This window comes from Photinus pyralis, unplaced genomic scaffold (genome assembly GCF_008802855.1).
Source record: "Photinus pyralis isolate 1611_PpyrPB1 unplaced genomic scaffold, Ppyr1.3 Ppyr1.4_LG4, whole genome shotgun sequence".
Lineage (NCBI taxonomy): Eukaryota > Metazoa > Arthropoda > Insecta > Coleoptera > Lampyridae > Photinus > Photinus pyralis.
This window is the reverse complement of record NW_022170511.1, coordinates 12,783,980-12,809,843: the sequence shown is the minus strand read 5'-3', so window position 1 is coordinate 12,809,843 and position 25,864 is coordinate 12,783,980. Positions and strand designations below refer to the sequence as shown.

The following is a 25,864-nucleotide window of genomic DNA, read 5'->3' as shown; positions in this document are numbered from 1 at the left end:
CTGTTCTGTTTATTACACTTTCTGTTGGAAAGATAACCTAAAACCGAAATAAAATACTTCGCCTTTGTGAGTTCTCTTACCAATATGTTTGCAATAGAAGCTTCCACACCATGAAAAAAATCACTGACGCATAATACAACCACGTAAGTAAAAGCAGCACTTTTCTACTGCACCCCTCGCTATTTTCCTTACGAACATTTCCTGGTCCCAAACTTGGTTTTAAATATACAAAGTGCACAAAAATTCAGGCATTTTATTTCTTACAGAATTATGGATATTTCGAGAAGCGTGAACGACACCATTAGAGGGCGCTGGAAGTGGGAGGATTTGTGTGGCGCGGACGGATTTAAATTTTGGTCCTCAACAACACGCGATATCGGATTATGTTTTGAGCAGCTTTGCCTTCAAATACCCACCCTAGCAATGCTCGCGACGGTTTCCGCATTTTACTTCGGTCGCCAAATTCACTACGTAATCAGGGGGAAAACTCAGTTGCTTGCGATTAAAATTCGATGCATTATTGTTTCACTTATGGTTGCATTACCTGTACTTCAAACATACATCGACCTAAACAAAAGTGAAACGCAGATTGAGAGAATTACGTATTTTTTAACAACAGTGGACGGAATCGCTTGGTTAACGCACTTAGGATTTCTCCTCGTCCTAAGGAAACGTTTGGGACTAAGCCCTCGCGGTCCACTTTTTATGTGTGTACTATGGTGTCTAATTGCAGTTTTAAGCGTGCTTTCCTTGCGCACTCATTTTCTTATATACGAAGTTCAAGATCCGAAAACATTCAGTGCATCTTTGGCTTACAGCTTCAGTATTGTTCGTCTTATTCTCCAGCTTTTGTACGGATTAACGCTCATCCCAGGTGAAGGCGATACTGTTTACTTAACCTACACTCATGTAAGTAAAACTCGATCGAATGCAATTGGGCTACCATGCACTTTTAGGATGACGAAACTCAGGCGTTACTCACGACTAGCCCCTACAGCCGTTTTGTAGAGGAACGTGATCCTCTTTACCTTGGAACCGCTATGGAAGATGATAGTTGGTTTTCGAAGTTAATATTTCACTGGGTCAATCCTTTAATGAGGAAAGGGGTGGATGGGCGCCTACATCATCCCGATGATTTATACGATCTTCCAGATTCGTTAAATACCACTACTTTGGGATTGAAACTGGAAAAGGCGCTTCTTGGAAACATCGATGATGTTCAGAAGAGAATTGCGGAACATATTCATGGTACGTGTAACATACAGGGTGCGCCAAATTAGATGTCTTCTTATGTATAAAAAATAGTGATCTTTTACTCAACTCATATTTTACAATGAAGTCAATAGCACAAACAAAATTTGATTATTTCAAAGGTTGCCACTCGGGTTGTCATATATTTTTGGCCACTAGAGGGGACATTTCTCAAATTTTCACAATTCCATTTTTACCTTTTTGTTGTTGACGGTAATTGATTTAGGAAAAAACTGCCTCATTAGTGTTTTTTATACAGTAAACAATGAGACAATCAGTAGGTATATTTTGTTTACTTACAGTGTGTCTTAACTAGTTGAGTCAATGATAATACAGATATATTTTCAAAATTTGACACTATTCTTATAATAAGACGAATTCATTTGAAACGTATTTTAAGTGGAATACCTGACATATTATTTTATTTTTAAATTCTTGCCCTATACCTAAGTACTTAAGTTTTGCAATTTGCCATTTAATGTCACTTGCTGCCTAAATCATAATCGCCATTTTTAGCGAATTTTCCAACTCATTTTAGAAGGCGCTATTGTGGCCACTTTCTCCTATTGCTCTTCTGGTATAAAAATAGTCACGTTAATCATGCAGATAGCCTCCCACTGCAAAATTGGTCGCCTGTGAGTTATACACAAATTATGCTATTATATTTTCTCCTCTATCTAGCCCATGCGAAGAAAAGACATGTGTTGCAGTGGGCGGAGACCTGCGACTGTTCTTATACTAAACGATGTATAATGTGCGCATGCGCAGATTGCGCAATGTCACTTTTTGTAGTTATTGAGATATTTGTTTGACATTTTAACCATAAATGCTTCTTGTAAGAGTAAGCGTATGGTATATAATAAAAATCAGGTGCACGCGTCTCCTATTTCGTGATGCTCTATTTCCTTTTGTTAGGAGATCTACAGTGACTCAAGAAATGTATTATTAAGATTGGATTGCACATCTACACTCGAATCTACACTATTTTCATTGCTCTCTCCAACCAAGTTCTAAAGCACATTCCCTCAATTATTGATACCCTCCTCTTTTCTAATCACAATTTGTTTTTTTGGTGTGCAGTGCACTAACATGCGCAACAATTTGCTACTTTCCCGCACCCATATATGGATAGGTAAAGTATTGTTTTCATCTCAGAAAAAGTACATTGTTGTAGTTGTTATCCAGCTTGTTACCATGATAACTCAAAATCTACTGGGACAAATTGCGTAAATTTTTGTAGGCGTATTACTTGCTGGTTGGATAAAGGTAAGTTCATAGCTCTCCGTTCATACGTTTCCGTTTGTCCGTTAGCCAATCAGAAGACAGCAAATTTTTAAATCGTACGTCGTCCGTTTACGACGGAAAAGTTGGTTGAAGTTGAACATTTACGTTTCCGTTGGTCCGTTTTTAACAAGAGTGAGGTTATGTTTGGTATGTTAACAGCGTTCGCCTATTCGTTCTTCACGGTAATAATCAGATAGCAATGTTTTCTTACTTTCGTACCATTTTCACATACTGAAAATCACGGAGGGTACAGTACAAAATAAAGTTTAGGTTATGGTTATACTTGCAAATGTACAATGTGGATGGATTGCTATAAACCTTAACAAAACGTACTATCCGTTTGACGGATCAACGCAACGTATGAACGGAGAGCTATGAACCCACCTTAAGACAGACCGGTAAGGCATATCCTTCTGCACGTGCGCATTTGTAACTTGCTTATTTACGAACCGATCTTGCTGAAATTTTGCCAGTAACGCCTTTTAATAGAGGCAAATCGGATGACTATAATAAACCCATGAAAAACTGCGCGCGTATGCGCAGAAGTAAGATGACAAAGCGAAAATGTTGGAAATTATTTTTAGTTTCATATCCCACTCCAAAAACAAATGATACTATTGTTAACTGTGGGAGGAAGGGAACAGGATTAGATGAGGTGGTCTTTGGTTTCATAAATTTCAAAAAATTTGTATAAAAAATGTACACCCGTCCCATAATCATCTCTAATTCTATACAGGGTGCAGCACCCCTCAGATCATAATTCCTTTACCATAAGATATATTGTAGCGAATATTCTAGAAATCCCGATAAAATATGAGTAGGTAATCGGCATTAAGAAACGAAAGCAGAGGTGACGCATTTTTTCCGGGAAATATGACGTTCAAGAACAGTCTAGAATATTCAAGAATTCACATTTGAAATAAGTTTCTTTGGGAGCAGGCCGGGAGTAGATACAAACATAAATGTGACGTCACCACTAAACTGTACAATACTACACTACACAATTCTACTTCTAGATTTTTTCAATATGTTTTATGGTAAAGGAATTTCATCCGAGCGGTCTTAGGTGCTACACCCTGTATAAACGCATTGAATTCATTTGTTTATTATTCAAGGATGAGTTTTCCCATTTTTGCTATGGGGATCTCGTAAACTGTAAGAGATACAAAGTCGTTTAAATGGGCAAAGTTGTGCAGAATGTTATGCTGATTAATTTTTCCCTTTAAAGTTCAATGTAGCTACAAATAGCAAAGTTATGACTAAAAAACCGAAACATGCATTTTTCTAAGATACAGTGCCCTTCATTTATTTTCAAAGGTATCAAAAAGTAGTGAATTTTCTCAGCTTTCTGATGGTGCCAAAATAAAATTTTTGCGACTTGTAGGTTATACATAAGAAAGTTGCATTTCTGCGCATGCGCAACACGATTTTTGCGCATGCATTTTGTTTGCTTTTATTAGAGGGACCTACCATCCGAAAATTGCTCCATAAATAATAAAGTTGGATGTTGCACATGCGCAACTCGATTTTTTGCGCATGCATTTTGTTTTCTTTTATTAGGAGGACCTACCATCCAAATTTCGTTTTAATTGTTCCATAAATAAGAAAATTGCATTTCTGCGCATGCGCAACACGATTTTTGCGCATGAATTTTGTTTGCTTTTATTAAAGGGACTTACCATAGAAATTTCGTTTAAATTGCTTCAGCAACAAGATCGTTGCGTTTTGCACATATGCAACACAATTTTTTGACTTTGACAATTTTTTTCTCTGTTTTTTGATAATATAACCCGGCCCAATTTTTGGTAGGTTATACACAGGAAAATAAGGTCTTCCAAATAATAAATAAATTTTAGGTTACTATTTGAAAAAAAAAGTTCGATGCCGTTACGGCGCTCCAAAATTTCGGTATGCCTAAAACATATATACAAAATTTCAACAAAATCCGTCGAGCCGTTTTCTCAGAAAATTGCCAACAAACGTACGATGTACGTACATACAGACGGAAAAAAATTTTATTCTTTAAAAGTTGCTTAAAATGGTCTAAAACGTCGACATTTGATGAAATTTTGAAATGTTCAAAAAACGGCTATCGCAATAGCTACCTAGCACATGCTAGGAAGCTAAAAATTACACTGACACTAAGTAACACTTAGTATTTTATTTGGGAATTAAGCTTTAATATTTGCCTTGAAGTTTACAATGTATTTCTTATGGCAATAATTCCATAGCTTGCTGGAAATTTCGTTTATTGTCCTATATTAGGTAATATCGGCATATATTTTGGCAGATACATTCATACAAAAAACTTCGATTTAATATGTCTAAGTGAGCATTGGTTTATCGACAGCGAACTACTAGTATCTCTTAAACTTGGTGACTACTCAGTGTCGTCCTTCCATTGCAGATCTTCGTTGACTCATGGTGGAGTGGTTATTTTAAATAAATCGTGTAGTTCTTATAAACCTTTAAAATTTATTAACGACTTGTCTGTTGATATGCACTTTGAAATCTGTGGCACTCGCATTAACTCTTACACTGCTGTAATATGTATTTATAGGTCTCCTAATGGAGAATTTGATACCTTTATGAGTCTACTTCAAAATATGCTCGACAAATTAGTTAATTTTAATATTGTTCTGTCAGGTGATTTTAATGTTAATTTTGGTAAAGATTACAAATCACAACTGCTCTGCGATTTTCTGGAAGCAAACGGCTTTGTTCAGACAATCTTCACTAGTACTCGTGGAGAGAATTGCCTGGATAACATTTTCATTAATTTTTCATGCTTTAGTTATAGAAGTAAGACCATAAATACTGGTTTGTCGGACCATTTTGGTCAACTCATCGAACTTAAAGTTGAACGCATCAGCAGTGAAATAACCTGTGCCAAGCTATACCGTCCCTTATCGAGTACAGGTATGTATCTATTTTTTTGTAAATTACAAACGTGTAATTGGAAATCAATCATAAACTCTGACGCAGGCGACTGTAACGCAACATGGACCGATTTTATGAATATGATTTGTAACTTCTGCTATACTTGTTTCCCTGTTGTAAAGATTACAAAAAAGGGGACCGCGAACAAAGTCAATTGGTTTACTGACAAATTACGTAAGCTCCGATCGAATTTACAACTGATCAGTGAACTACATTATATATATAAATCACCAAATTTATATCATTTAAAGAAATCGCTCTCTTTACATTACAAAAAAGAGATTCGACTTGCCAAAATAAAAGCCAACGATAATTTTATTAGAAACTCTGGGAATTCCAGCAGATCTATGTGGTCAATAATAAATTCGCATAAAAATTGTAATATTGAATCACATTCGTCTTTAACATGCAATGATTTTAACAGGTATTTTAGCAGTATCGTTGAGGAGATCTTGGGCAATTTGCCTAACACTGTCAACGACCCCGTTAGCTCTTGTAATTTAAAGATTTCCGATAATTTGCTATTCGACTTTAAATTTGTTTCGCAAGTCGACACACGTGACGCAATCAAAAGTTTGAGAAATAGCAGTTCAAGAGACATTTTTGGTTTTAGCGCGGCCTTAATAAAACGTAACGTTAGTGTTTTCGTCGAACCTTTAACTAAATTAGCAAACATCATTATCAAAACAGGTATTTTTCCTGAAACCTTAAAAGTTGGTTTGGTTATTCCACTTCTTAAAAAAGGAATGGATGGAAAGAGTATTAGCAGTTACAGGCCAATCTCTATTTTGCCTGTTTTCAGCAAGGTCATAGAGAAACTTCTGTATAAACAAGTAATTGACTTTTTTGAATCTAATAAGCTGCTCTATCAGTATCAATACGGTTTCAGGAAAGGTAAATGTACTTCTGACGCAATTATTTCTTTCACCGCGAAGGCTTTACACTATTTCGAAAATAAGCAACACATGATAGCTGCTTTTGTTGATCTCACTAAGGCTTTTGATTGTGTATGCCATGATACTTTAGTCCGCAAGCTTAGTGAGGTGTATCACTTTAGTAAACGGAGTTTGTCATTAGTGTCTTCATTTTTGTCTAATAGGTATCAATGTGTCCTCTTTAACAACGCAGTATCTAACAAATTACACATCAAATACGGCGTACCGCAAGGCTCTATCCTTGGACCCTTGCTGTTTTTAATTTATGTTAATGATCTACCGTCCCATTTGCCACCGCAGACGCAATGTATTTTGTACGCAGATGACGCTACACTAATATCGAGTAGTATGTGTTATGATTCGGCTTATGCCAACATTCAAGACGGCATCAAACTTATTTCTAGATGGTGCACTGATAATACTTTGAAACTAAATCCTGCTAAGACTACTATCTTGCCTTTATCTTTAAGAAAAGATAATATCGTCTCTAATGGTGCTCATTTCACATTTCTGGGTTGTGTGATTGACAGCAAATTAGACTTCAAATATCACTGCGATAATTTGTCCAAAAAATTGAACACGTCGATATTTTTACTTACTCGGTTGCGCAACTGCACATCTTTAAATACCATTAAAGCAGCATATTTTGGTTTTGTGCATAGTTCTCTCTCATATGCCATCCTCGCTTGGGGACACAGTTCTCATTGGCAATGCTTGTTCAAACTACAACGTAGAGCTGTTCGTGTTCTGGCATCTTTAGGTTATAGAGACGATTGTCGTCAAGCATTTATCGATCTCAGAATCTTAACACTTCCTTGTATTTATATTCTTGAAGCCCTGTGCTATGCTAAACGAAATATATCTCTTTACACACAACAAATTGACGTACATACTCATCACACAAGAAAAAAAAACAATATCCGTACTGATCTATGCAGACTCAAAATCACAAGAAGGAGTACAGTACCAATGCAAACATTTATACAACTGCCTTCCCTTAGATATAAGGATTTTAGACTACCCCATATTTAAGAGACGCATAAAAAATTTTCTTCTATGTAACGCATTTTATTCTTTTAACGAGTTTGTGGCTAGTGGTAGATTATGTAATTAGTTAGCGTTTTTATTGCGATTTTACTGTTTTTACCTGTCTGTTTTTAGTTTGTTTGTTATATTGTTTGTTATATACTATTATTTTTAATGTTTAATGTAATTTCCCGTTTCTTTTGACGAGTGTAAGTGTAATTCACCTTCTCACAATTAAATATTATTATTATTATTATTATTATTATATAATTACCAGGAATGGTCAGGGAATTTTACAAATTGGAAGTTGTCAAGGAATTTAATGATTCCCGCATATCTTCATGTAAGAATCCAAAAAGTGGCTGGTCGCGCCTTTTGTCCTATTTTTGTTGAGACTGTGGGGTATCTCAGCTGTTTTTAGTGATAGAGACTTGTGATTTTCGTGACCGGGGTGTCACTTTTTTGTGAAATTACGACCTGTGTAAGATAGAAAAAAGGTAAAACTGTATATTTTAGATAATTTTACATAGATTCGAGTAGCGTGGTTTAAAAAAATGTTTGGGCCACCACCGTAACCCAATATAGGTATTTTTAAATGCAAAACTCTATACATCTTTTTTGCATTCACAACCTGTATGTTTTTTATATACATAATTTCTATAAAACCATGGCCTACTATTTAACAACCCTAAAAGATCAGGTTTTTATTTTTGGTTCATGGCCAAAATTAACAAAAAATATAGGATGTATAATCAGGAAAAATAATTAAAAACAATTTACGTTAAGATATACAGGGTGTTGCATTTCAAAAATACCAGCTTTGAGTCAAATCTCAGAAACGGTGGAATACAATTATTTTTACTATGCCACTGCTTACTACGTAAAAATATCTAAAATATACAGTTTTTACAGTAAAGCCAAGCAAACAAGTCCGTCAAGAAGGCGATCGTTTGGTGTCGCTGTATTTTAGAAGTACAGTCTGTGTTTGGACGATGCTGAAATTCCATATTTACTGTCGCCAGCACAAACCTGATCAATACAATTGAGCATATACCTAAGGTGATACAATAGAGATCAAAGTCAGAAGACCACTTCCACAAACCACTACCCGCGTTAATTGAAGAATGGGACCAAATTCTCCTAGAAAAAATCTCATGCATGCCTTGACGTTTAGAAGCTGTTATTAGAAGTAGTGGCAATACTCGTTACTAAATCCAGTTTTAGAACAAGATACAGATAGATAGTTGCTCCTTGTTGGGAAACTTTACACTTTTCACTATGTTTGTTGTCGGTCTTTTTATATGAATGCAAATTTTGTGATTGTATATTAGTAACCACTTATTTTTTAGAGCCATCTTCTGCAAGTCTCCCGACAACATCAGATGTTTTCTACCAAGGCATCACAAGACCAAACGTATCCTTATTGAAAGCTTTACATAGATGCTTTTGGATTCAATTCTACGGTATTGGCATTTTAAGACTAATTGCCGATTGTGCCGGATTCGCGGGACCATTACTCTTGAAGAAACTCGTCAGCTTTATCGAGGACCAATCCGAAGAGATGTACTTCGGATATTTGTACGCGTTAGGATTATGTTTAACCACTTTATTAGGTATGATTACTCGTATTACTGTACCAATGCTAACAACGTATTTATTTCAGCTGCATTTTGTGATACTCATTTTAATTTTTATATGGGCGTGGTAGGTTTAAAAATCCGAGCTGCTTTAGTAACGACGATTTATAGAAAGACGTTAACTGCTTCGGGAACTGATTTAAATTTGTCATTCTCAGTAGGAGAGATAGTAAATTTTATGTCGACTGATACAGATCGCATTGTCAACTCCTGTCCCAGCTTTCACGCATTTTGGAGCATTCCATTTCAGGTAAGCTTCAATTTATAATATGCAATATTTCATGGAGGTATTTTAGTTGGGAGTTTCCTTATATTTACTGTACAATGAAGTGGGATTCGCTTTCTTAGCCGGGCTCGTGTTTTCCGTCTTATTGATTCCTATAAATAAAATGATAGCCAATAAAATTGGACAGTTAAGTACCAAAATGATGGAACAAAAAGACAGTCGCGTCAAACTTATGACTGAGATACTGAGAGGCATACGGACAATTAAAATTCATGTTTGGGAGCAATACTTTCTTAACAGCATAACACGTAAGATATTAAATTGGCTTCATTGTTATTTTCTATGGTACAGTTTTATCAGTACAGAAAACTGTTACTTATAACACTTGGTCTGTATCTAATCAAAAGCGCAGCTTTTATAAAGTTATCAACGTAAACTGCAGCCACGCAAACATTTTTTATGTGTGCTTTTCTTCAAATAGAGCGCCACCTACTTACTACCTTCTAATAATGAATGCAGTTTAGGTCTTTTCTGTATAACACAATAGACACCCCACATCCTGACAGCACACAGCATGCTAGATTTCTAAATATTGAATTAGGAATTTCTCTGCGTGTTTTTTTATACATAGGTAGGTAAGTATAGCAGAAATTGACCCCCTCATGCTCTGTCGTGAGGGCTTATAGAGCCGGCAACACTATAACGTTTCGACTCTTATGTACTTAAACTCTTGTTTCTTATCTTAAAACGCTTTATTTTCTTCAAGTTCTGTTTTTTTCCCTATGGAGTGGTACACATATAAAATTTCCTATACCAGAAAATTTTGTAAATTTGACACAAAAATCTTTAAAGCCGAAAGCAGCAACCTGTTGCAGGTTCTACTGTATATGGACATATACAGTGAATTTTTTTTAAATGCGAACATAGGAGTTTGTATGTAATGTAATTTTCCTATGTTCGATTAAAAAAAAAACACATCAATCTATTGAGTAGTAGACACAATTGACAGCTGTCACATTTTTAAAAATACCGCCGTCCAATTTAATTCCGAAATCGGTTAGGTTATTGCTTAGAATGTCAAGGAGGACACTTCGAACATTTATTGTAATTGTTTTCGGTATTTATTTTCTTATTTTCTTCATTTATGTATTGAATAAATCAAATTAGTAGAATACCAGGTGCACATGACCTACAAATAATTGAAGGTTGGTTCACAATGAATTGTGATGTCAGCGCGTGCCATGTGAAGTCAAGTTATCGTAAGTTTAAGAAAAATTTATCCTAAAGTTGCTATGGCCTCACATGGCTTAATTAAAAAAATCTTACCGAGTGCTCTTCATCATAAAGACTATGAATTGCTGTTCATAGTCACACAAATTGCGCGTTTTCGGAATGTGAACCGCGCACATCTCATAGATTGATGTGTTTTTTTTTAAATCGAACATAGGGAAATTACATTACATGCAAACTCCTATGTTCGCATTAAAAAAAAACTCACTGTATATCAAATATAGGACATTATTAATGAAAATTAAAAATTATTGAATAAGTTAGAGGATGTGTTTTGTAACTTTACTATTAATTATTATAGTTATTTATGTATTAAGGGCAGAAAAGTGACGTTTATATTCTCGGGGGCGATGAGTTAAAAAGCTTGAGGGCCGACAAATCCGAGAGCTTTTTAGTCGCTCCAGAGTATAAACATCAGTTTATTCCCGTAGTACATACAAAATTTTATCTTACAAATAGTTTTCTTCGTCATATTAAAGGAATTTATAACAGTGTTTTCACACATTTATTACATACAAATGCGAACTTCATTAATAATCATTTTGGCACCAATACTGGAACTAACATTAAACACATTTCAATTTGCTTATATAGCAAACGAAAAGTTTCTAGAACAATGGCGAAACTTCTTAAGAATTCTCAAATAAGCAGCTCACATTTCCTGAAAAGAACGCATCACATCCGTCTTCGTTCCTTATCACAGATGACTGATCTTTTATCGACTTGATGGCACCTCGATGTCGGTCGGTGGCGCCCGATGTCTCTCTGAATTATGTTGAGAAAGCAGCGTAACCTCCAAACTGCAATGGAGAATTTCTATCATATATAAAATGAAAGAAATTAAAATACCTCGACAAATGAAAAAGTTATGAGACATTAAAGTTGCGTTTGGAAAAATAATTTCGTGTCATAAGCGTCCCGCGTGTGACGTCATACCACGGTAATTAAAATCCCAAATAAATTTTGTTTTTCGTATAAATCGAATAAAAGGAAGTTTTTTTTCATGCTGGTAATAATTTACATTTCCAGCCTTATCTGTTGGAATGGCCCCGTGTGATATAATATTTTCTTCGGTAACCAAGGGTTGAATTTCAAAAACTGTGGTTTGGTAATTCCAATTTTGGGTAAATACCGTATCACCATCCTGCGCAATAGAGCAACAAAAAAGAAATATTTTCTGCGTATAATCTATATATAAATAATAATACTTAACTCCATGTGCTAAAATTTCCCATCAGCGAGTCATATAACCAAAACCCTAATTTCATTTATGCATTTTAGGAATGAGAAATGGCGAATTGAAATACTTAAAATATCGAAAATATTTAGACGCCCTTTGCGTTTATTTTTGGGCAACAACGCCCGTTGTAATATCGATTTTGACTTTCGGAACATACGTACTGTTAGGAAATAAATTAACTGCAGCAACAGTCTTCACCAGCATGGCATTAATCAATATGCTAATAGGTCCACTTAACGCCTTTCCTTTTGTATTGAACGGGGTGACCGAGGCGTGGGTTTCAATTAAGAGAATACAGCGATTTTTGAACGTGAGAGTAACCACTTTGAATTTGCATATTTTGTTACTCTGTATTTTTAGTTACATGACTTAGATGTAGAATCGTATTATACAAATGCAGCTTTATTGGAACATCCGAATACGAGCTTAATTTTAAGAAATGCCTCCTTTGACTGGGGGAAATCTCTGTCTGCGGAAGAGCGAGCAGCGCTTCATCATACTCCAAGGAAAAGCGTTAAGGATAAGGGAATCGGGAAAAAATCAGATAGGGGAGAAGGTAGTCCGCAGGAAACATCGGGTGTTTTTAAATTGAATAACATTTCAATTACAATTAGGAAAGTATGTGAAGTATTTTAAGGTAGATGTGCTTCATTTTTGATGTAGGGTGAGTTTATAGGCATTATGGGTGTCGTTGGTAGTGGAAAATCGTCAATTTTCGCTGCTATCCTAGCGGAAATTTCTAAACAAGATGGCCTTATAGCTGCAATTGATTTAGATCAAGGTGTGTTTACCACATCTTAATGGATTAAGTATTTAATGTGTTGCAGGATTTGGTTTGGTGAGTCAACAACCGTGGTTACAACGAGGCACAATACGAGATAACATATTATTCGGCAAAACGTTTGATAGAGAGAAATATCGGAACGTAATTTTCGCATGCTGTTTAGAGGAAGATTTCCTACTTCTACCTGCTAGTGATTTTACAGGAGTTGGCGAAGGCGGAGTGACGTTATCTGGCGGCCAGAAGGCGCGAATTGCTTTAGCAAGAGCCATCTATCAAGATAAGTCGATTTATTTACTAGATGATGTAGTATCAGCGGTTGACGCAAAAGTGGCTAAACACATTTTCAAACATTGTATTATGGGTCTTTTGAAGACAAAAACCAGAGTATTATGTACCCACCATGTGAAATACCTTGCACAGGCAGATTCTATTATTGTCATGGAAAATGGTTCTATTAAGCAGCAAGGCAAACCGACAGACGTGTTGCCTAATATAGATGAATTTCTTCCAATAGATTTAGAATTGGGTAACAACAGTTTCCAGTCTGATAATTCAAGCTCATTTGTTGACAGTATTGACAGAGAAACGACCAGTAGGGAAGATAGCCTACTGAATGAGGAAAACCGCGAATATGGAACGGTGAAAGTTGGAGTTTACATGGCGTATCTGTCAGCAATGGGTTCTATACTGTCGGCATCTATTATATTCTCGCTAATTTTAATGCAGACATCTCGTAATGTGACTGATTGGTGGCTGTCATATTGGGTCTCTAACGATGAAAACTCAAACCACACCAATTCCACTAGCTTTACTACCGATCGCTTAGTTCTGAGCCATCCGCACTTGAAGTTGTTCAGTGCAGAAGTTGACGACTATTTGATCGTATATGCTCTGTTAGCCATATTCAATTCATTTTTCACGTTACTTAGAGCCTTTTTATTTGCATATGGTGGAATAATTGCTGCAAAGAGCATTCATAAGTCATTATTACAATCTGTGATATGGGTAAGTGTCAAGAATATCATCTAATTATACACACAGCTCATTTATAAGTTGTTTTGTGATACACCCAACTCGAAGGAATTACAGTAAACTAAATAAGTACGTAGTTCACCTCAGCAGTCCACCAACGTGGAGTTTAAATGGACGTCATCTAGAACCGACCTTAATTCACCTCACTTCATGAACAAAATATTCAGCGCAGTATCTACTACTGATCCCTAAGCTTTTTTTTTTTTTTTTTTTTTTTTTTTTAGGCTTTTGCCTGCTCAACAATTTACTTACACTGTTATACAAGGCATTGTTAACAAGGATGTGTTTAGTATATAACTAACATGAGCGGTATGTATGACCGCAAGAATGTTTAAATGTTACGTTACGTTCACTTGTGAGCACTGGATTTGTTGGAACTGGTCACTGGTCGCTGTCGTCGCTAAGGAATATATCTTGGGGTAGTTTACGCTTGAGTCGTACATGGATACCTCGTCGTCCCAGTGTGTAGTGAGCTGCACTACTGCAGTTGTTGAGGTTGGCGTGAAATTTTTTAGTAAGTTTCGCTATATGCTGCTCAACTGTATCGATGCCTAGTTCGTAATGCAGTTGTTGGTTTGTGATGAACCAGGGGGCGTTGAATGCAATTCTGAGGATTTTGTTCTGGAGTATCTGAAGTCTTTGAAGATTTGTTTTGGCTGTGTTTCCCCATACCACACACCCATAGAGGATTAATGGACGTATCAGTGCTTTGTACAGGATAATAGTGCATTGAGGAAGTAAGGCGGACTTTCGGTTTAGAAGTGGATACAGCTGGATTAGTCTCGTGTGTCCTTCGTTTAGTTTTTTGAGTATATGGTATTTCCACGTGAGTTTACTGTCAAGGTATATACCTAAGTATTTAACGGGCTCCTCATTGGCGTTCCATTGAATGATGTGACCGTTAATGTTGATGTTTGGTGGGTTATTAATACGTCGTAGTGTGAATATTTTTGTAACGCATTTATCATAATTAATGGATAGGTTCCATTTCTTGAACCATCTACTGAGAATAGTGCTGGCGTCTTGCAGTTTGGAGATGGCCATTTCCAAGCATTCATCTTTGGTTATTATGACTGTGTCGTCTGCGTACATTGCAAGGTCTGCATTGATAGTAGGGAAGTCCCGCATGAAGATATTGAAAAGGATTGGGCCTAGGATACTCCCCTGCGGGACCCCTGATTGTATGGTTTTGGTGGGGGAAAGGGATGCGCGAATTTTAACGGCGAAGCTGCGATTTTCTAGAAAGGAGAATAGAATGGTTTTGATGTAATTGGGTATTTGGAGAAGTGAGATTTTGTATTTCAGACCATTGGTCCATACCCGATCAAAGGCTTGGGCAATGTCATTGAACAGGGTTGTTGTAAATTGTTTGGATTCGTATCCTCTTTCAATGGTCTCGACGACGCGTTGCAATTGATGATTGGTGGAGTGACCTTTTCTGAATCCGAATTGAAAGGGTGGTATAATGTTCAGTCTTTGCACTTCTTCATTTAGTCGAGAATAAATTACCCTTTCGAGGAGTTTCGAAATAGTTGATAGTAAGCTGATAGGTCTATAGCTGTTGATATCTTTCTTTTCCTTTCCCGGTTTATGGATCATAAGTATTGTTGCGTGTTTCCATATATTTGGGAAGTACCCTAATCTTAGGCATGCGTGGAAAGTTGTTGCCAAATACGCGCGTGCTTTTTTGGTAAGTTTTTTTAGTACGATATTGGGTATTGTGTCGTTGCCTGGAGATTTCTTAAGTGATAGGGTTTTGATAATTAGGTCGAGTTCTTTGGGTGTGGTTGGTTTAACGTTTAATTCTGGGATTGGTTGGTGTGTTTCAACAAAGTTGTTTACTAGGTTATTAAAAACCCGATCGGTGTGGTTGTGAGGATTGAAGATTTTCTCGAAATGGTCTGCGAAGGCTTCACTTTTTTCTTCGTCCGAGTTAAGTATTTGAGCATCCGTGATGATTTGTGGAATTTCGTAGGGCTGACGTAGTATCCGCTTAGTGGTTCTCCACAGTCCTGGATCGCCAGGTTCAAGATTACTGATATGTTTTTGGTAGGAGTAGATTCGGTACGCGTCAAGCTGGTGTTTGATACGGTGGGATAAATTATTTACAGCGTTTTTTGTTGCGGGACTTCTAGTTCTCTGCCATTCTCTTCTCAGTGCATTCTTTTGCTTAATTAAGTCGAGTATATATTTAGGTGATGCATTATCATTTGTGCGTTTTCTGTTTACCGTCTCTTTGGTAGCTTTGCGAACGCTATCGGTGACGCATTTTGTTACATGTATAATTGTTTCGTCTATATGAGTTGGGGTTTGTAGTTTGTTGGGATACTTAAGTTGTTTGTCGAGATATTCGCCATAAAGTTCCCAGTTTACTATTCCATTGATTAGTCTGGGCTCGGGGGTGTATTTTGCGGGCGTTATTAGGAATGTAATGATGACTGGTAGGTGGTCCGAGTCCAGCTCGGGGTGCACCTGTTGTAGAAATTGCTTATTAAAATTCTTGCGAGCAAGAATATCCAGTTTGTCGGGTTGATGATCATATCTGTAGGGTTGGTAAGTTGGTTCGTCCGGGGCTTCAATTGGAAAAGCATAAGTTGATGATAAGTCGTAGAGTTTGCTGCCGGCTGGGTTTGTTGCTCTGCATCCCCAAATGGTGTTTTTGGAGTTTAGGTCTCCAATGAGTAGTGTGGGTTCACTTTTGATGAAGATTGCTGAGATGTCTTGTTCTAGAAGCCTTTTGTTGGGTTGCTTATATCATAGACCAAATACACTAGACTGTGCACGGCGTAATGAATCATTGGTCGCATAGATGGCGCACACATTAATTACGATGACCTCAGTAGCGTTTCAAATTTTATTTCGCGAATCGTGATGCTGTTTTCCGTTCATGCAAAAGCGTTGGTTACTCGCCTTATCATGTCAGCTACAGGAAATGTTTTTGCAGAGTCAAATTTCACAGTGTAGAAGCTACCGTTATATACAATATTTTTTCTACAACTGAACCGATTGCTTTTAAGTTCAACTTTGTCATGTGTGCGAAATACTTTTTTTCATTGTTGACGGTTTCGCGCACGTTGTGAAGAGCAACCTTACTTATTAATTAACCGTTTAAAAATCTAGTACTTCGCGTTTCGAAATTCGTCAGAAAATGACAGGTTTTTTTGACAGTTGTAGAAAAATAGGTTTTTTATAATAAAATAAAACAAAATGGAAAAGTGTAAATTTCAAACTGAGTGGTTGAAGAAGCTAGATATTATCTTGGGGTCGAAAATTTAACGACGAGAAGGTGTTTTGCGTTGCGGTAATAAGTATTTTAAGAATGTATCCATTTTATGTTGTTACGTTGTTTAAAATGTTATTAAAATTGCAACGTCTATGCAGTTACGTTTTAACGGTTACTTTTTTTTTTAGATATATTGCCGTTTATGTATCTCATCATTTTCATCTATTACAAAATAAATATTTTTTGCTTAATTTTGTATGGAAATTGGTTCTCGAAGGTCTCGAAATGGTCTCTATTTTTAAATATGTAAATACGTCTCTATGTCTCTATTTTTTTGCTAAAATCAGTTGCGAACCCTGTTTTCAACGAAAACTGTTGATAAGTACTGGCTCCAGTATAGTTGTAAAAAAAATTTGCCAATTTTTTTCCAAAAATATGTTTTAAAGGTTTTCATTAAACGAAAATGCCCGCATGTAATAACACATCAACAATGTTTGGAGCACGTAAAATTTTTATTGATCAATCTAATAACTTTACGTAATTATTACAGTTCAGTTCAGCGTTACGACAGCCTCATCGTCGAATTCATCCTAAAATGTTGATCGTCAAAAATGTGTAAATAATTTATTTGTTTGTATTAGCCTCTATTAGTGATTGTGAAATTTAATTTTACTTTATTGGCAAAAATTTATGTATTGGACTTTGGTATTTACATGGCGTTATTTTATATTCTGTTTAAATGCTATAGAAAAAATAATAAAAAAATAATTCGCAAGTATGCCTTCAGAAGCCGCCAGATTCTGCAAAGAAAGTTATTCAAACTGCGGTTATAAATTTATAATGTAGATGCAAACTTCTTTGAAAACGAGGTACCTTAAAAAAACACTTAAAAACGCATATGCAGCATTTTACATTCCTAAAACGTTACCACTATTTTGGCCCCCGTCATGGCGTAATCTCCAATGTAAAATTCGTAATTCGAAAGAATGTAAGTATATTTTTAGCAAATGCAGTCGCTATAAAACCGGCGCAAACATCAGCAAATTCCTCTGGTGTTAGGTTTATATCGCGTATCTTTATGAATGGAGTAGGCAATGCAATTACGCGGGAGAGGTGATTGTATAATCTTCAAACGGTTGTCGTTTCCAAACGGAACTTCGCGTCGTCGGCATAAGCTGCCGCGGACTTTTTTGTAGAAAATTTCATTGCCCTTTAAAAAAGTCCGCATATATTTTCGTCAATCTCCTTTCGGTTTCTGAGCGTTTGGAAGAATTGGTCAGAGAACACAATTTTTACAACTCTATATTAATAATTCAAAAATCGGACGATATTACACAGCATACAAACCAAAATAATCATATTTACCAATCAAAATAATAATATTGACCACGCAATCTGCCAAATGACGGGTTTTCAGTTGTATAAAATTATTCAGTTTTAAAATTTCTGACGTTAATTCAGTGCGCCACTGGTTGCTGGTAAGCGACTTCTGTTGGTCCAACTCCATCTATACGTATTGGTCCACATTAAAACCGGTGCTCAGTCTATTGTATTTGGTCTATGCTTATATGCACATATGATGTTTACGGAAGTGCCGTCTTGTGCTTTGATTCGAATTCCAACAGTTTCAAGATTCATAGTGTTGGGTGGTTGACATTCGTGGTGTATGATTTTGTGCTTAATAATGATGGCTACCCCTCCTGATGCAATGTTCGCATTTCTATCGGTGCGGTAGATCCGGTATCCAGATATTTTGAGTTTTTCGGAGTGGCCCAAGTGCGTTTCAGAGATGCATGCTATGTCGATCGAATGCCTTGTGAGGAAGCACTTGAGTAAGTTTAGTTGCTTTTTGATGCCATTTGCATTCCAGTTTAGGATTTTTATTTGAGAGATTGTGTTAATTTTATGGTCCATTGAGAAGGGAGGGCAAGAGATTGGATAATATGAATTGTTTGATTTGTTCCATATAGGGTTGGATTAGATTTATGAGGGATGATAATAACGTATTAAGTAAGGAGGATGTTTCAGGTGCAGGGGTGTTTGTTTTGGGTTGCCACGGGTGGTTGGTTTGCGAAGTAGTGCGTGGGAGTTGGGGGAAGTTTATTGTGTTATTGGCGGGTACCTGTGTGTTTTGGGTTCTTGTTGTTTTATATAATTCGTTGCGGGGACGCCTGTCTCGGTTGTTTATTGATTCAGCGAAATATCTGCATCCTCTGAAGTTTGCTGGGTGATTTTCTCCGCAATTGATACATGTCGGGGGCTCTTGTGGAGGTTTGTCGCAATTGGTGTATAAGTGGTGTCCTTGACATTTGACGCATCGTGGTTCTAGTTTGCAGTAGTTTTTAGTATGTCCAATGCGTTGGCATCTGTGGCATTGAGGGGTTTTGTTGTTGTTTCTTCTTGGTTCTATGATGACTGTTGTGTAAAATATGCTGCTGATGTTAAATATTTCGTTTGCTTTTTCGTTGGCTGTTAGTAGCACTGCACACACTGGCATAGGTGTTTTGTCTTTATTCAGTAGTCTAGTGATCCGTATAATCGGCAGGTTGTATTGTGCAAGTTCTTCTTCAATATCTTTCTCGGTTAAAGAAGGTGGGACGTTTTTTATAATTACTGAGAGGGGTCTGCTGTTTGGGTCTTGGAATGTGTGGTACTGTATTTTATTATCAGTGTAATGTTTAGCTATAGTTCTGTAATCTTCCGAGGTTGTTACAGTAATTTTTAACAAGCTGTAACACATAGTTATCACTAGTTTACTTTGTACGCAGTCGGCAGTTAATACCCTTTACATATTTTTGTATCTTTTGTTTCACATCTATATACTCGTATATTTATAGTATATACATATATCTATTTTGTTCTTGGTTTTGCGGCCTTATACTTTAAACAACTACCTATTTGCAATTATATAGTCGGACTGACGACTCACATAATTACGATTTAACGTCTCAGGTCTACTATTGTAATAAAATATGGAGAATTCCATTTAAAATATCAAAGTTGTGCCTAACACCATGTTTATGAAGCACCATGTTTATGGAGCACCATGTATACACTGTGCTCGAGATAAGGAGCCCACTGTGGCATTCTAGAAACGGCAGGAGATACAAATTTGGTTAATAGGATGAAAAGTTGCGCTATTCAAGGTTTAAGAAGATAGCGTGTAGAAAAATTTGTGGTGTTTTGAAATATTTTGAAAAAATCGATTTTTTTGATTTTCCGAACTATTTTTTTCTAGCGTTAATATTTGACATAGAGAAAAACCAATGATACTTCTCCACAGCAATTTTTTAGTACTCTTTTTCTTTTGGCTTGTAAACTTTTTAATTCTACCTTTCGTCTTTGCCGAGCCATCAACTTAATTTTTTTAAAATATGGCCTTGATATTCTAACATCATATTCTTAAAGCCCTTTTTGTTCTGAATTCTATGATTTACAAACTGTTTCAGAGTAATCTCCTATTTTTTTTCAGCCACACTATGGATACTACATTCAAAATATTTTGGGACAATGGTCATATTAGATTTTCAATTAAGTAGACGAATTATTTCAAAATGGCGACTTTCAACTTTTTTTTAAGGAATGCTATCATTTATTAGCGCATTTCTACAAAAATTTAAAAAAATGCGCTATTGCGGCCACTTTATCCGTCCGTCCGCTCGTTCGTTGAGACGCTACTAGTTCTTTATCTTAAGAGCTATTGTTCTACTTTTTTCGCTATTTGGTTCGTTATGGTGTCGAAGCTTGCACCGAGGAAGGAATTTTTTCTGCGTTTATTGCTAAAAAAGTTATTGTAAAAAACCAACAAACCGTTTTTTACATGTTCCATAATTTTACACCTTTGCCGTTTATTAACGATCCTAAAGATCGTTTATAATTTTGTATTGCTGTTTGTCGCCTGTCTGTTGGTCTGTCCGTCTGTTCCTTTGTCTGTCTGTCCCTCTATCTGCCCGTGTGAACGATAACTTTGGTTAGAAATGTCCGATCGCTTTGACATCTCCATTAGTTATGAACTGAATTGCATGAAATTCAATATGGGCATAGGTTTAGCCATATAATACGCAATGCCAAAAGTTGAGTCGAGACGATTCAAAATTCACAGTGCCCTTTTCGCATCTCGATCATTAATAAACTGAATTGCAAACTTTTTTATTTATGGAAGAATTTAAACATAGGCACTTGGAATAAAGGAAAATCTAACGCCAGTTTCAAAATTTAGATTTTCGCATGCACAGTTCCAACTTTCTTATTTAGAAAAGCATTGAAATGAAATTCTTCTTATAAACTGAAATTGAAGTAGCACGCCAAAAATTGATTGCACATTTGCAACGATATCTTTCATATTTGAGGCCGGATTTTTACGATTTTAACAGAAGTTGCATCTTACAAATGGAAATGAATGCAAGTGGAAATGCGCTTTTTGTAAATCGTTTACGATTACTTTTTAACGGGTTTTATTATTGCGATCCCTGTTGAGATCCTAAAAAGATGGTTGTTAAAATGCTCCATTTTTTATTTTAAAGGTTTGAAGTTGTGAGAAAAATTGAAGGTCTTCTCACTACCTAAAAACATTCTTGTCAGGATAGTATTTCGTTTTGCTTGAAAATTCATTTCTTTTTCTATGAAAAAATAAAGTAACATTTTAATGTAGTAGCGTATCAATGGTTTATACTCGATGTTATTTGTATCTAAATATTCAAGTAGCGTTATTGTTTATTTAATGTTTCTTATGTGTCTACCTCTACTTGATATTTGGACAAAAATAACATCGAGTGTATAACATTCGTGCGCTACCAAATAGATTAAAATGTTAGTTTACAATGTCAATAATAAAAAAAAATGATGGCATATCATTAAAAAAAAAGTTGAAAGTCGCCATTTTGAAATAATCCGTCCATTTGAAAATCTGATATCACCATCGTCTAGAGAATTAATACACTTTAATAGAAAAAACAAAAAACCATCCAACCAAATTAAATTACCAGAAGAATTAACAAGAACCAAATTTAAATAAAACAATTAAATTTACAGCATATGTGTGAAAAGATTTCTATTATTTACTAAACACAGACGCATCATCTCACTGTCGATTCTAACACCCTAGTCAGCATTTGCGGAATAATGCTAGGAAAATGCTTCCGAGTGACTCCCTCAGTTCTTCAGTTTCAAAATTTTACTAATAAACATGATCCTTAATGAACACCCATACGAAACAATCAAGCGGGCGAGGATGTTTCCGAATGCGTGATTATTCTCAAACGGCTCTAGAATTATGTGCAGGTACACCATCTTACTGTGTCTAACAGTTGCGATCTATGGCTAGGGGTATGTTATCAAGAGCAACCTCTAAGTCGTTTTACAGGAAATGTAAGTAACGCTCTGATGGTGGTACATAAATGGTCCTACAATTCTTGTACCGACAACACCAGCCCGCATGTTAAAACCAAAACGGTGTCGATGCCTTTACGTTCTATTTAAACGTGGATTTGTTCCCGGCTAATAGTGTACAGTTCGTCTATTGTAAATGCCATTATTCGTAATCATACTTTTATCAGACCATGTTATTTGTTAAGGAAAATTCATATTCTCTTGGCGATTTCTTTTGTACCATTCGCAAAATGGGCGATGTCTTTCTAAATCGCCTGGTTTAGCTTCACCTTAAGTATTTTATATTATATATTAATATATATTTTATATTATTGGTTTTGCTCTAGGTCAAATGTTAACGGCTGAAAAAAATAGTTCTTAATATTGAAAAATTCGATTTTGCAAAAATATTTTGAAAACGAGCATTTGAGAGATTTCTAAACACTATTTTCTTAAACCTTTGAGTACGCAACTTTTTTAACCAAATCCGTATGTCTTGCAGTGATACCATTGAATAAAAACACTATAAGAAGCCTAACCCCGTGGAAATAAAGCGCGACAGAGTTTGAACTGAGAATATAATGGGAACACTGTCAATAGAGTCGATTCTTGAACTGAGAAGAATGAGAATTTGCTTTCCTCCTATTTACCGCAAAGAGAGTTCGGCGGTCACAACCAATGCGGGTGCAAGGGGATTTGTGAGATTTGTCGCGCTTTCTTCCATAAGCGTTAGGCTTCTTATAGTGTTTTTATTCAATGGTGATACTGAATTCTGACATGAGAAAAAATGAGCTGTGTGTGTATACATTTTTGATAGACAAAACATCCATTGTTTTCCATTACGTATGTTTTTTTTTCTAGGCCAAAGTGACATTCTTTGATGTCTCCCCACTTGGTAGAATAATAAATAGATTTTCTAGTGATACATTTACAGTAGACGACTCTCTACCATTCACTGTTAATATTTTACTAGCGCAATTTGTTGGTGTAATTGGTAAGACTTTCGCAGCATTAAACAAAATATATTTTAAACTTTTTTTAGGGTCAGTTATTCTCACGATTTATGGACTTCCATGGTTATGTCTAATTTTAATTCCGTTAATTCCTGTTTACCATTGGTTACAATATTATTATCGCTTAACGTCGAGGGAATTGAAGAGACTATCAAGTATTACGCTATCTCCTATTTATAATCACTTTACTGAAACACTGCAAGGTAAATTTTAAATTCTTGCATATCATCAAATCAAATTAATCCAAAAAATATTGCCTTAGGTTTAGTTACGATTCGCGCACTTCGAGCAACGCACCGATTTCGACGAGATAATGAAGACAACATCGAGGGCAATATGAAGGCTCAATTTGCTAGTCAAGTCGCAGCGCAGTGGCTGAGTTTACGACTGCAATTTATCGGTGTAGCAATGGTGAGCGGAGTTGGATTCATAGGAGTGATACAGCATCAGTTTAATGTGGCAAATCCAGGTTCGTGCCAAGACACTCAACATACAGTAGAGTTTACAACACCCTAATTCTTCAGGTTTAGTTGGTTTAGCGATTTCCTATGCCTTGTCCGCCACAAGCTTGCTTAGAGGCGTTATAAACGCCTTTACAGAAACAGAACGGGAAATTATTGCAGTAGAAAGGGTTAGCCAGTACATCGAGGAAGTAGAACCGGAAACCACGACCTCAATAATAGATCCACCGTATGCATGGCCCATTCAAGGTGTCGTCAGCTTCAATAAAGTTGTTTTAAAATACAGGTAGGTTGATCACGAATCGCTTGAGTTAAACATTACTTCGTAGGGATCACCTGGCGCCTGCATTAAAGGGAGTTACTTTCGAAACGCGGCCGGCGGAAAAAGTAGGTGTTGTGGGACGCACAGGTGCCGGAAAAAGCTCTTTATTCGTGGCTCTCTTTCGACTATCTGAATTACACAGTGGTGCAGTCACAATAGATTCAACAAACATTTCCCACATACCGATATCCGTTCTAAGGTAAAATGTAATGTTTAATATCGTGTTTTTGCATTCATCACAAAATTATAGATCTCGCCTTTCTTGCATACCTCAAGAACCGTTTATGTTTAGTGGAAGTTTAAGAGAGAATTTGGATCCCTTGTGCAACTTTCCCGACTCCGAAATTTGGGCGGCTTTAAGTAAAGTAGATTTAACGCGAACTGTCAAAAGGCTGGGTGGATTGAATTATCAAGTCACATCTTCAGGATCAAATCTGTCAATAGGTCAGCGACAGCTGTTTTGTCTAGCCCGAGCAGTTTTACACAACACCAAGGTAAAAATAACGCTTCTACTTATATTACTTCATTACTATCCTTTAGATTCTATGCGTCGATGAAGCAACTGCAAATGTGGATCAAGCGACAGATAGGCTAATACAGCAAACCTTACATACTGCATTTCGTAAAAGCACTGTCATTATAATTGCGCATCGTATCGACACAGTGTTGGATTGTGATAGGGTGCTTGTAATGGGAGATGGTCAGGTTCTTGAATTCGATTCACCAAATGAATTATTAGCTGATCCATCTACCCACTTCTATAAGTTAGTGAATCAAGAGTAATTTTTCTATTGTGTATATTTTCAAATGTGAATTTTAATATATTTTATATGTAAAACCAGTATTTATTATAAAAGTGTTACATGAATTTTCTAATTATTCTATGAATCTGTATGGTTTCTTTGCCAATTTGATGATCCAAAACTGAAATAAGCAAACTGGCTCAAATATTCATATCCCATTTTGATTGGGGCAACCTTTGACAAAGTAGCCAATCTGTTTGAGATTCATCACTTCCTGGTAACATTTAGCATATTGTTTGATGATTTCTTAAATTTACATTGCATCGCAGCATAGCGTATTTGCATTTAAAAAATTCACAATTTTCTGGATTCGTTCGCCTATCCGTCAGTCTAGACTATTGCGCCTAGGAAGATGCACGCCAAATGGCATCTTGTTCTTCATCAAGGCGTGCAGTTACAGTTACTATAAAGAAATATCCACATTTCATCTCTATGGTTTTTGATTTGGACAATGTTATCAACGCGGGACGATAGATCAAATGTGGATGAATTTAGGTCTTGTGGATCCGAACGATTTGACCAGCAACGGTGACGTCGCCGTAACATGCTAGGTTTAGGTGGCGTTGTGCTAGTTTCACGTCAAGGAGTTGATCCTGCCTGAATTGTTATGGTACTCCCGCGCCAGTGAGAGTGATCACGTTCGATCTGTCATCTCTTCTGTGCGAAGGCGATGGCTTCCGCCTTGTCGGCGTTGAACCTCATGCGCCAGCGGTCGAAAGAGGACAGGATATCGTTTTCGTGACGTTGAAGACGTCGGATCGCACCTTCCGACACCCCAGGGCCTCTCTTGTGGCGCGGACGACCATCTCTACGTGTTTGAGGACAGAAGGGAGATAATAATTAAAGGGCGAAGTTCACCTAGGGCAGTGGCCAGTTAAACTCGGGGGGGGGAGGGGCGCACTGGCACATTGTGAATATAAAAGCCTTAGTAGAAAATTACTGATTGATTGATACATATAGATGGGGTAGAATTTAGGATTCCATTTCAAACAATAAATTCAGGTGTTCGATGTCCACATACAGTACCAGC

At 36.5% G+C, this 25,864-nt stretch overlaps 1 protein-coding gene across 2 annotated transcripts; it reads left to right on the top strand.

Annotated features, from left to right (window-relative positions):
* The first annotated feature begins 1 nt into the window (after position 1).
* Positions 2 to 24,899, top strand: LOC116169787 (multidrug resistance-associated protein 7). 2 transcript variants are annotated; one of them, XM_031485957.1, is made up of 17 exons: positions 2 to 143; positions 267 to 909; positions 957 to 1,248; positions 8,786 to 9,049; positions 9,100 to 9,323; positions 9,370 to 9,607; positions 11,871 to 12,139; positions 12,190 to 12,447; positions 12,493 to 12,610; positions 12,657 to 13,618; positions 23,097 to 23,229; positions 23,278 to 23,451; positions 23,511 to 23,717; positions 23,773 to 23,995; positions 24,039 to 24,230; positions 24,282 to 24,525; positions 24,572 to 24,899. In XM_031485957.1, the coding sequence occupies exons 2-17, from the start codon at positions 271 to 273 to the stop codon at positions 24,812 to 24,814; spliced, it is 4,680 nt and encodes a 1,559-aa protein (XP_031341817.1). In that variant the 5' UTR covers positions 2 to 143; positions 267 to 270; the 3' UTR covers positions 24,815 to 24,899. The 2 variants fall into 2 exon arrangements, with proteins under 2 accessions (XP_031341817.1, XP_031341818.1); XM_031485958.1 differs by lacking the exon at positions 2 to 143 and having other exon boundaries at positions 257 to 909.
* Positions 24,900 to 25,864: the final 965 nt, after the last annotated feature.

Coding starts and splice junctions, on each gene's coding strand:
- LOC116169787 (XM_031485957.1), top strand. CDS start 271: ATGGATATTTCGAGAAGCGTGAACGACACCATTAGAGGGCGCTGGAAG. Junction 13,619..23,096: donor TATTACAATCTGTGATATGG/GTAAGTGTCAAG, acceptor TTTTTTTTCTAG/GCCAAAGTGACATTCTTTGA. Junction 23,718..23,772: donor GTTTAATGTGGCAAATCCAG/GTTCGTGCCAAG, acceptor CTAATTCTTCAG/GTTTAGTTGGTTTAGCGATT.